The 12340-nt window shown below is 26.3% G+C and overlaps 1 protein-coding gene across 3 annotated transcripts; it reads right to left on the reverse strand.

Moving 5' to 3' along the window:
* Window positions 1-1635: 1635 nt before the first annotated feature.
* On the reverse strand, window positions 1636-9961 carry LOC145180954 (tubby-related protein 3-like). 3 transcript variants are annotated; one of them, XM_090079717.1, is made up of 15 exons: window positions 9755-9961; window positions 9356-9379; window positions 8531-8600; window positions 8361-8406; window positions 7458-7538; window positions 6376-6470; window positions 5457-5660; window positions 4979-5043; window positions 4426-4540; window positions 4150-4262; window positions 3943-4057; window positions 3705-3803; window positions 3544-3631; window positions 3237-3320; window positions 1636-2384 (listed from the first exon to the last, which is right to left on the reverse strand). In XM_090079717.1, the coding sequence occupies exons 1-15, from the start codon at window positions 9781-9783 to the stop codon at window positions 2251-2253; spliced, it is 1362 nt and encodes a 453-aa protein (XP_089935843.1). In that variant the 5' UTR covers window positions 9784-9961; the 3' UTR covers window positions 1636-2250. The 3 variants fall into 3 exon arrangements, with proteins under 3 accessions (XP_089935843.1, XP_089935845.1, XP_089935844.1); XM_090079719.1 differs by having other exon boundaries at window positions 9691-9763; XM_090079718.1 differs by lacking the exon at window positions 9356-9379 and having other exon boundaries at window positions 9755-9939.
* Between the last annotated feature and the right edge of the window lie 2379 nt (window positions 9962-12340).

Raw genomic sequence — 12340 nt, forward strand, 5'->3', positions numbered from 1 at the left:
TTAAGTGGTTTGCTTGAAACAATGACGATTTGTAATAAATTAGGCATCTTGATTGCTGAATTTTCCTCAATTAATAACTTTGCAAAGCTCTGAATATTGATTTCTATTTTATGGATCACTTGTGGAACGGAGTTCACCATCATTATTTTCCTTCTCTTTATCCTCAATCTAACTTTTATCAATATCTTCGTCATCTAAACTATCCTCCATTTCCAAATCTTCTGCAACAGCACTGGATCAATCTTTGTAACCAAACGATATGCAAACAAAATGTCATCAAAATATCTTCTCATGTCAGTTGCACAGTTTTTGAAATTTCCTTTGGAAAAACAAATACTGGGTGTCCACATTTATTTCTCGTACAAGAGCTTGCCATAATTTAGTAGTAGTTAACATTTAATAGTCTGTAAAAGAAATGATATCGATTTGATAAACATTGTTAGGCAGATACTATCACTAGAGATTATTGAATAATGGATACTATTATGTATATGGAATGAGCACTAGAGAGACACTCATTGAAAATTGTGCTCTAATGTAACAAATACGTGTATTTTTTATATAGTAACAGTTAATGATTTTTAAGTAATCCCTTATAATATTAATTCATATTTAGTGCTTATCATTTCTACTAAAATAGGTTGTGTAACACGTTTTTTGAAAGTTTTGACCACCAAAACATGATAAAAAAAAGTACTAAGACTTTTTCTATTGATCACTCGATGAGAGACCTTCTATTTATTATTGTCTAGCTAAAGCAACTTTTTGCCTACCCTAGATTGTACGACAATTCAAAAACGAATTTTATTGCTAAAAAACCGATTAGTTTTTTTTTGCAATAAAAAGAGAAAAAAAAAAATGAATAAATAAATAAGAAAGTAAACGAAAAGTTATTTGGAAAAGGGAAGTTAATTGTTTTTGCCTTTTTTTTCTGAATGTTAACTTTGTTATGATTGCTCTCACCAAAAATAATGGAATGGCATAATAGCATAATAGTTAATCAATTTATTTATTATGCTATAATGTAAAAAAATGAAAATAAAATAAAATAAAAAAGGAAATGTCGTATTTTAGAATTATTTTTCCAAAAATTCTATTTTCCCTTTAAAAAAACCAAAAATCCTTTTTGCAAACGTCACTACAGTTCTCTTAGCGCACATTTTGAAGTATCTTTTTCATCATAAAACTTAATTTACTTTCAGCTCCCTGTATGGTTTCGTTAGACTATACTTAATTTGTTAAGAAAAGAACGCCAACCTAGAACGTCAAAAGGTATTTGATCGAAGGAGGGTCTCTTTATTTTAGACTTTCGTATAGAACAAAGATTACTTTTAGTAATAATATAATTAATTAATATAAATAACACGCACGCACGTCTACACACACATATACACGTCTACACGTCTAACTTTAAACTTTTAACAAGCTATCCCTGCTTATTGCATGACTTTATCTTAATCAAATTTATGCAAGTAAGCAGGTTTTCTTTTTACAAGCTTCAAACGCGTGCATAATTAACCAGTGTTTTTTGTTAAATATTCTTTATGGAAATAAACTTGAGAAAATATTTTAAGGAGGTACTAAACTTAAATGATTCCGCTAAAAAACGCAGTTAAAAAAAATACTTTAAGGGAATTTAGCAAACATCATAATAATCGTTCATTGAAACTGAAATATGCTTTGTAAAAAATCACAATGTCTTTAGAAGCTGAAACTTATAAAAATTCATTTGATCAGGAATCTACTCTACATGTCTGAATCACAGCAAATAAATAGATAAAAAATTAATAAAATCAACAACATAATCAATTTAAATAACTAAAAATAGAAACTTTTAAAACTTTAAACAAATTTCATTCAAATTCAACACACTTCTTGCGAACAACAGAAACACGTCAGCAAGACGTTAGTATCTATATAACCGAAATAAATTTTATATATATATATTTTTTTAAATCCGTCTTTTAAATGCATATAAATATTATCTCCACGTTTATCAGCGTCGTAGAAGCTGGATCAAATAAAGTTAGTATATTAAAAATAAAATTATATCGAAGCCAGATTTTTGAATGCACGAAAATAAAAACTTTTAAAAACAAAACTTTTAACTAAGAGCAAACTATAAGAGCCTCCGCAAGGCTAATGAAATCAAAAATTCTAAAAATTTACATTAAACCATCTCTATTCATATATATTACTATGTTTTATATCTTTATCATTATGAAACGCTGAAACTAATACTTCGATAATTCATTCACACGCAAGCTTTCCATCGAAGCTACTCAGTGCTATTGAAAATGCTTGGAGAGCACAGAGTGGGTAGTTAAAATCCATTGTGAAAATATCGTCTGCAACACGACCGAACTGCATGACAATGTAATCCTCTAAAAATTTAGGTCTACTATCTAGTAAATCGAAAACTATATTTAAAATAACATACAAACGACTAATGGATACTTTGATTTATTTGAAGATTGGTCCGGGCAAAACCTACCTAGAAATTTGTTTAACTTACTCGAAAAGTCAACCGGACGAAAGTTTTAACTTCGGTTTAAAAATATTGTTGATTTAACTGTAAAACCCTTAGACACATATATAATTACATTTGTAACTAGTCAAATTTGCAAGCATAATACTAAAGTCATAGCAGAGATATGTACGTCCTAAATAAATTATCAATAGCACAAAGTAAATTTCCAACCACTATATTGAATATGCTAAGTAAATTCTAAGCATAAAAAAAATGTATTTAAATACCTAAACAAGTCAATCTTATTTTGGTACATGATATTTTTGTTATAAGAACAGGTAATAATATTTCTAAAATGATAGTTGAACAAATACTGAAGTAGACAAATACTGCTAGCTTCAAAAGCAACCATAAATTTAAACATGAGAGTATTTTAAACCAATTACTTTAGTAACTTTGGAAATTGCTTCTTGTTAACATTACAAAAGGGCATCTTTTCATGAAAGTTTATGAAACACTTTCTCCATGGTTTCTTAAAACTTGCATCAAGTGGTTGTAAAATACTGCTATTGTGTGCTGGCAGGTGCAGCAACTCTATCTTACTTGACAATGCCAAGTTAAAAAGTTTATGTGAAATGTAGAAACTGTGTCTGATGAAAATCAATAATTTTGTAAATAAACATAAGATTAACATTTGTGTGTGAGTGTCTGTGTATAAGTTAACTAAAAAATCACATTACTGTATTATTAATTTATGTTAACTTACGATCGTTTTCATGAACAACTTGGAAATTTTTTACTGACGCCTGCGTCACTCTTCCATGGAAGTTTAATACATATGATTGTGTGTCTATAATTAAACAAATTTCTATTTCAAAACATAGTAGTATCAGCAAAAAAAACAATCTTAATATTATCAGACATTTATGTAGAAGTAAATATAACAATTTTGTCATATCACAAAACTTAGAATAACAATAAGTAAAAAATAAATCCAGAAAAAATGTTCTTATTTTCACTTGAGTTTTTATCATTTTAATCTGTTGACATTTTGTAAAAACGAATGAACTTACCATCATTCCAAACTGGAGTTTTGTTATGAAGTTCAATTAAATTATCCATTTGTTTTGTTCTATGCTTCTCTAGTAATGAATCACTTTCCTAAAATAGAAATTTTTATTATTAAAAAGAAAAACATAAAAAAACACTAAATAAGGTTATGCAATTAACCTACACTTTGCGGTTTTATTGCCACTCTCTGATGATCAAGACCCATTCCTGGTATTATAACAGTCATTTTCCGCGGCCCTTTAAATCCAAGTACATTTGTATCCTAGTAAAGAAAGTTAAAATTTAACAGAAAAATAAAAGTAAGCAATAAATTGCATCCAGAACATAGTAATCACCTGTAAATGAATTTAAAAAAAAGTTGTGTGAAATAATTCTTAATCTTTTTTTCAAACACTACTCACATAAACTATTGCACATAATTCTTCCCTTAAGTTAGATCCATCTCCTAGCAATCCCCCTTTTTTTGGACTACACCCACCATCATAACAGGTGAATTTAGTTCCAACCAGGTTAGACCTTAAATCAAATTTAAGTTTTAAAAATTGTAAAAAATATATATTGCATTACTACAAATGTGGTTATTTTAAAGATAAATGAATAATATTAACCTTAGTTTGCCACAGAAGTTTTCACCTCCTCTAGAAAGATCTATTGGATCAGTAGCCATAAGGTAATTAGATGTTTTGCTCTTCTTTCTCTTCCGTCCAGCAAGTAAAAATATCTGCACAAAAAAATCATTTATCATTAGAATTTTTTTATCTTTTAATTGGTTATTATTTTCCATTAAAAATGATGATGAAGATGATAAAGATGAATATAGCAAATATTCATTTCAGAATAACTGGCACATAGTAATGATATCAATAGCTAAATATCTACTTTACCTTTTTCCCATCATCTTTTTCTAAATGCAGAAAATATGTAGGAAAAATTTGTCTGTCAACACCTTTTTTATCTCTTGTTATTCTACATTTCATTGTTTGACCTTGAGGCGCTGGTCTAAAATATATAATTTTATAATTCTAAGAAAAAAGAAAAATTAAATTTTTTTTTCATTGTATCATTTCATACAAATATCATGAATTTTTAGGATATAGCTAACAATTTGTATCATTATACACCATTCTAAAGTAACTGACTAAAATTCTGTTTTTTCTATATTCTTTGAAACTCCATTCTTTCTCTAAATTTTATGAGTTATACTTTTCTAAAATCTAATTCAGCAATTTTTACTTTGAAATTTTTTAAAATTACCTATGTAATTTAATAAAACTCGACATAACAAAAAAATTAAAAAAATAAATACTAGTTAAAAAAAAGCAACAAAATACTACTATATACTTCAAAAGCAGTAAAAAAGCACATGCAACTCAAATCAAAATATCAAAAATATTTTTTTTAGTTTTAGCGTAAAAAAAAAGAAAAGAAAACACTTACGCAAAAACAAACTCCTCAAGGATACCTATGTCAACATCAACAGCATTTTTTGTTGGAGAAGATTTCTGTAAAAATAAATGTATATAAAAATCAACTTGATATTTATCAAAATTAACTTTTACAATTGCTTTTTACAATATTTGTACATTTTTAGTTTGATCATGGATAGATTTGAAGTATTAAAATATAGACCTTATAAAAAAACATTAGTATTTTTAAATTTCTGGTATATGACTGATATTTTTTAGTATAACTGATTCCCTTCTGTAAATAAAAATAAAAAAATTTAAAAGCATGTTTAAACTCACAATTATCAAATATTAAAATTGTTTTGATAAACTACCTCTATAGACTAAACATATAGTAGTAATATTCAACAATTCTTATCATATTGAAATATTTTTAGATCTCCTTGAATCAATGATTAAATTACAAATTTATTACATGATGAGTAGTTAAGAAAAACAGCTAATCATACCACTTCTCCTGTGTTCCTTGCTATATCTGTAAGTACTCCTTGATTTAATGTTGACAATTTCTGATCAGTATGTTTGCTTGGTTCTACAGAAGGCAGTGAAGTTGATTCAATATCTTCCTCATCGTCTGAAGTTTCAGAGCGATGTACAGATGACATGGCTGTAGATTTTCGTTGGTGATTTTTTTCTTTGTTGTCATCAACAATCTAGAGCCATATAAAACAATTTAAAAATATTTCAAAAAACAAAAAATTTTTATCTGCCTCATAAATTTAACTGATGAACTGATTTTTTGGTCAACCAAAAATTCTTTGCCCTTAAAGTTATGAGAGCATTTGTTAATTTCTATACAAAATATAAAAAATAACTTTTAGTATAAAATATTGTAATGTGATGAAGCTTATTCTTTAAAGTAATAGAGATATTTCAGAGAAGCTTTATCTTGAATGAGTACATACATGTATGTACTCATTCAAGATAAAAATCAACTGAGAAAATTGCATAATGCCTAATGGCATCTTTAATGAAAAAGAATACTTGTATTTCTATGCTGGGTTCTCCAACCCCTGAAACTTAAAAATTAATTATCTCAAAATCGACTAAACCACCTACATTTAAAACTGGTTGAGTTTTTATTTTGGCTCAAAAAATATTTTTTTAAAATTACATAAAAAACCTGCTATTTACTAACTCTTTTCTAGTAATATTATTACATTACTAGAGAAGAGTTAAGTAATGCAGGTTTTTTTAGGTAGCAATTACATGTATATAACCTGCAACTATAAAAGTTTAAGATGAATGGATATATTTGATATAATTAATGTCTACAATTCTAATTTATTGGTTAGATAATAGTGTAGCTTAGCTTAGGCTTCTGAATTCAATTAATGTTATGATTTTTTACATTTTTAATAGAAATACCTCTGTTGGAATATCAAAGTCATCATCTTGATTTACTTTCATATTTATCTTGTCTGATATATAAGCTCCATTTACAACACCTGTTGAAGGGACATCTAAAAAAAATTGATTTGAATTATTTTGATAACTGTTTGAGTGACTGTTGTGTTTCATGAGAAAATATGCAAAAATATGCAAAAATATGCAATAATAATTGGGATTTGAAATGTGGATCACCTAAACAAATAAAAAAATTGTAAAGTAAATTTTTGAGATATTAGATTGTTGTTTAAAAATCAGGATGATCTTAACAGTCATAGTTTTTATCTTTAAAAACCCAAAGAAATAAAAAGTAAAAATTTAATAGAAACATTTTTAAAAACAAAAAACGAAAAAACAAATTATGAAATTTAAGTAGAAGATAAAATCATAAAACTTTTATACAAAACATGAAATGATTAAACAATATGAAAAAAGACATTAATGATGACATCTGCTCTTATTTTTATTTTGAAAGAGAATACAAATTAAGGAAGTGTTCTGTAATTTCATTTATATTCATTACTAAAAACTTTTAAATGCTCATTAAAAGAATTAAAAACCATCAGGTATATAAAGAACTAATATAATAAGCAGATCTTTTTAAATTGTTGTATAAATATCTTATGTTTGAAGCAAATTTATGTCATTTAAAAAATTATCATTTCATGTAGAATATATAATCTATATTTGAAAACATAAACTGAATGAATACACAGAAATAAATTGAATATGGCCAACAAAAGGTTTAATTTTTTGACCAAAAACATAATTTAAAAAAACAAACAAACAGAATTTTAACTATTTTGTTCTCATAAGAACAGATAATGCCCTATCCATATCTAACTCTATCCTGAAGCATAACTTTTCATAGAGAAAAGGTCTTCTTAAATTGAAGTTTAAACTATCTAAAGAAACTAGCAAGTATATGTGAACAATTTTTACTCTACCCATCTATTTAATTCAAGATAAGTCTATTTAAACCACAAAGTATTGATACTATCCTAAACACAATCTGGGTCTTTAATAAAGTTCTTTACTAACACAAAAAAATATATACAAACCTGCAGTCCAGCCTTTGCCAGCAGATTTTGGTCGAGAACCAGCAGTGCGAGGTCTACCCATATCATTTGCTTGCATCATACCTTAAAGTATTTATTGACAGAATAAACATCAAAACCTTTTTTGTTTTGTAACTATGCTTCCCATTAATTAGATAAAAAGATGCTGAAGAACAAACAAAATACAAAAAAATTATAAATAAACCTTAAAAGAAAAATTATTAACTTTAATTTTAAACTACTTTTTCAACAAAACACCTCTTTTATTTTAGAATTTATACCAGATTGACCTTTTACTGCATTTTTTGGCAGATTTGTGATTGGAATATTCAGAGTGACTATTATAATTGTGAGTGCATTTGATTTAAGAAATTATTTAATTTTACCTAAGCATTTTTTTTTAATTAAAAGTTACTTCCACAGTTTAAACATTAAATTGTAAAATTAACTTTAATAAAAAACGAATTAGAGAAAGAATACATAATAATAAAAATATTGAGAAAGATACTTTGCTTTGAATAAGTTTTAACTATGTGTTCAACATACTTCAAGAATAAATATAAAAATAATACTGAACTTTATACAAACAATCATAAAAAAAAGAAAATGGCTTCTTAAGAGTTTTTGTTTAAATGTAATAACAATTAGGTTACATCTATTTATATTTTTTTCTTTGGTGACTTATGTTACTATTTTTGCTATAATTGCTTATAGGATTGTTGTTCATAAAGTTACTTAAAACTATATAGATCTGAAATCTTTTAGTTTTAAATGAAGTACAACAAAAATCAGAAAAATTCTAATAGTAGCTCAAAACAATAAAACTTTAACTAAACCACAAGCAATAAAATTTGCAGCAAATTTGTGTAAGCAAATTTGTTTTAAAGTATTTTGCAAAGTACTTACCAGACCCCATTCGTTTTTGTTTTTGTTTTGCTGCCATTCTTTTTCTCTTAAAAAAAAAAGATAACCACATTATTACTAAAGACACAAGATTAGCTGACTCCAAAAAATACTCATGCCAGTTTATTAATAAAAAATGTAATTTTAGAATGATCAAATATATTTAAACAAACCTCTTGTTCAAGTTTTTGCTGACGAATGTTTGTGGGACTAAATGCTTGTACATCATTCTCATCCATGATACTGTAAAAATGTTTTAATGCTATATCATTACATACACTATCTATTCCAACATTGACTTTATAAAAAAAGTTTTAACTATCAGCTAAATTTTTAGGAAATTTTTAGCAGCAAAAAAAAAAAAAAGCACAACAATTGTTGTGATTTCATAATTGTGATTTTATTTAAAGAAACATTTTTTATTAAAATATTGACCTGTTTTATTAGTAAATTACGAGTTTAATCATTTTATTATAAGATTAGAGAATAAATTATAAAATATTTTTTTGGAGTATAAAACCAGTTTAATTTTTTTAATCATTGTAAAGACCATTTTGGATAAAATATTATTTGTAGGTAAATTAAGTGTTTTTCTGCTCTGCCCATGACACTCCTTTAACAAACAGCCTACTCTAGAGTTCATCAGTACAGTTTATAAATCTATATTACACACTGAATTTCCTTCCATGATGAAACAAAATTTTTGCTTTACTCTTTTTTCCTAACTTTTATGTGTTAAACAACTTTTAATGCTTGTTTTAAAAAAATATTAGCTTGAATGCTAAAAAATTTTTAAAATTCTTTTAGTAATTTCTAAAATCAAGAAAAAAGTTTTCAGCAATATTAACTATTTGTAGACAAACAAAAGTAAGAAGCAAAGCAGCTAATAGAGCAAATGCTAATAGAACAAAGCTAATTAAAAAAATTGAGTTGCAATATTGTTATCATATGCCAAGAGAGAAAAAGATAAGCAACTTATTTGGAGCAAAAAAAAATACCTTCCTGGAACTGCTCCAGTGTATCTAAAGTTGACAAGTAAAAAAATAAAAAGAAAAAAAAGAATGAGGTGCCATATGAAATCTTTTTACATATGATATATTCAGATTTCATCTAAATCCACATATATGTATGTATGTGTGTGTGTGCATATATATATATATATATATATATATATATATATATATATATATATATATATATATATATATATATATATATATATTCACATAGACACACACACACACACACACACACACACACACACACACACACACACACACACACACACACACACACACACACACACACATACATTTAGTGACTTATCTATTACCTTAGCTCTAATGAACTACTTAGCAACCTAGCTACACTATAGCGATTTTGTTATACGCACTTACCCTGTCGTTTCTTCTTTAAACGGATCCATGGTAATTGTTGCAAACAGGGATATTCTTTTTTCCTGCTAGTTTAATTTATAAAATTAAATAAAGATTTGAACGCACATATAACTACTTTATCTTTTTAATCAAACTATCTCTTTATTGTGATACCATTTTGTGTTTTCTGATTTATTCCGTATTCTTTGTTTTCTATTTTGTTTACATAAATATAATCAGTCTACACATAATTTGTTAATATGTTTTCGGTACACGGTCACACTGCCTGAAATAGAATTGAGAAGAAATAGATCGTCTCATTCTAATTAGAAACTTATTAAAACCCTCTATACTCAAATTTAAAAAAACGACAAATTATATTAAACGTTCAATAAATTTTTATAACAAATTAATACTAAGTTGAGCGTGAGAATTTAGAATAACTAAAAATTAATAAAAATTTTCATTAAGCAAAACATTTTTAAATATCGTGTTTTATAAATTCATCTCCATAGGGTTTTATTTAAAGCACTTACCTGTAAAAGCTTTTACCTTGAATCTCAACCATGTAACAAGCCTTGGTTTCAAAATAATCAAAACATTCAGCCAGGACAACCTTAGAATACTGGGGGCCCGGTGTAAAAAAATTTTTGAGGCCCTTTTTTTGCAAAACATACTATTATCATAAAGGCTTTTTTTTTTTTACTTTTTCCACCTCTGGTTAATATGGGGGCGCCTAATGAGCTGGGGACCCAGCGCAGTTGCATCGGTTTCGCCGCCTTAAAGCCGGTCCTGTATTTAGCCTAACCATTACTTGTAGCTCGGAGAGCTTTAGCTAATATCTTTAATTGTGTTATACTTGTTCGAGAATTCTTACCATGATAACTATGTAAAGCTTACTTTTGAAAATTATGGTTCTTTTCCTGTTTTATAATATTTTTTGCGATATTATTTACTTTTAACATCAAGGGTAAAATTCTGAACCCTTTTCTAACGTGGGTTCAATTGATGAGCAACTTTGTTATGATTTAATATGATTTGAAAAAAAAGAATTATTTACATAATTTGAAAATCACTTGAATTATTGAATGATTTAAAAGTAATTATAAATATTATTATTATTATATAATAATAACAATAATAATAATAATAATAATAATAATAATAATAATAATAATAATAATAATAATAATAATAATAATAATAATAATAATAATAATAATAATAATAATAATAATAATAATAATAATAATAATAATAATAATAATAATAATAATAATAATAATAATAATAATAATGATAATAATAATAATAATAATAGTAATAATAATAATAATAATATATATATATATATATATATATATATATATATATATATATATATATATCGTCATCATCATCGTTTTCATATTCACTTTCTATAACTTCAAACTTATCCGACTCCTTATCACTATCATTAGATGAGAGATTGAATGATACTGATGTAGATGGTTTGTCGGGTAATTTTCTTCTCTTTGAAGGATGAATTATTTCCTTGCCTGCTTCTTTATAAGTGGCATAACTAACTTTTCCTCGACTTTCTACTCGTAGATAATAGAATTGTTTATCTTCAGCTGGTACATCTACTCCGTTAGCTTTTGTGATAACAAACAGTTCGTCTAATGCGTCATATTTTCCTTGTTTCATGGTAAGTTTTTAACACACATGAAAGTTTCGCGTGTATTAATTGATCGGATACATGAGGAAAATTTAGTTAATTATTCCATAAACTTTGAACTTTTTTAGAAATGTTCGCTACTTTTGTATGTATGTATGTAATGTATGTATGTATGTAATGTATGTATGTATGTATGTATGTATGTATGTATGTATGTATGTATGTATGTATGTATGTATGTATGTATGTATGTATGTATGTATGTATGTATGTATGTATGTATGTATGTATGTATGTATGTATGTATGTATGTATGTATGTATGTATGTATGTATGTATGTATGTATGTATGTATGTATGTATGTATGTATGTATGTATGTATGTATGTATGTATGTATGTATGTATGTATGTATGTATGTATGTATGTATGTATGTATGTATGTATGTATGTATGTATGTATGTATGTATGTATGTATGTATGTATGTATGTATGTATGTATGTATGTATGTATGTATGTATGTATGTATGTATGTATGTAAACTTTTGTAGGGTTAATGTTATTAAAATTTATTACGTTGCACTTCGAGTTTCATGAAAACAAAAAAATTAACATACAATGAAAATATTTTTGCGATTACGAAAAACTACGAAACATCTTCGTGATAATAAAAGAAAATCGCAAATTCGCAGACGTTTGATTTTTAAACAAAGATAAAGTTGTTTAAACAGTTTTAGTATCGGTTTTTCTTTCGTGAGGAGAAAGTTCACGTAAATACGTATTTGTTTTAAAACATATATCCTGAGTCCACGCCGAGGTCATCCGTTGTGGCAACTTTCGAGCCTAAAATGCGCAGGATGAGCAACTGTTACTGTTTTCTCCGTATATTAAAATTATAAGTGTAGTTTATAAATAAAGACATGCGTACTTGTTTTGATACAAGCTTAT

Source organism: Hydra viridissima, unplaced genomic scaffold (genome assembly GCF_058129835.1).
Source record: "Hydra viridissima isolate aposymbiotic clone 2 unplaced genomic scaffold, HvirCarnegie_v1 scaffold_2, whole genome shotgun sequence".
Classification (NCBI taxonomy): domain Eukaryota; kingdom Metazoa; phylum Cnidaria; class Hydrozoa; order Anthoathecata; family Hydridae; genus Hydra; species Hydra viridissima.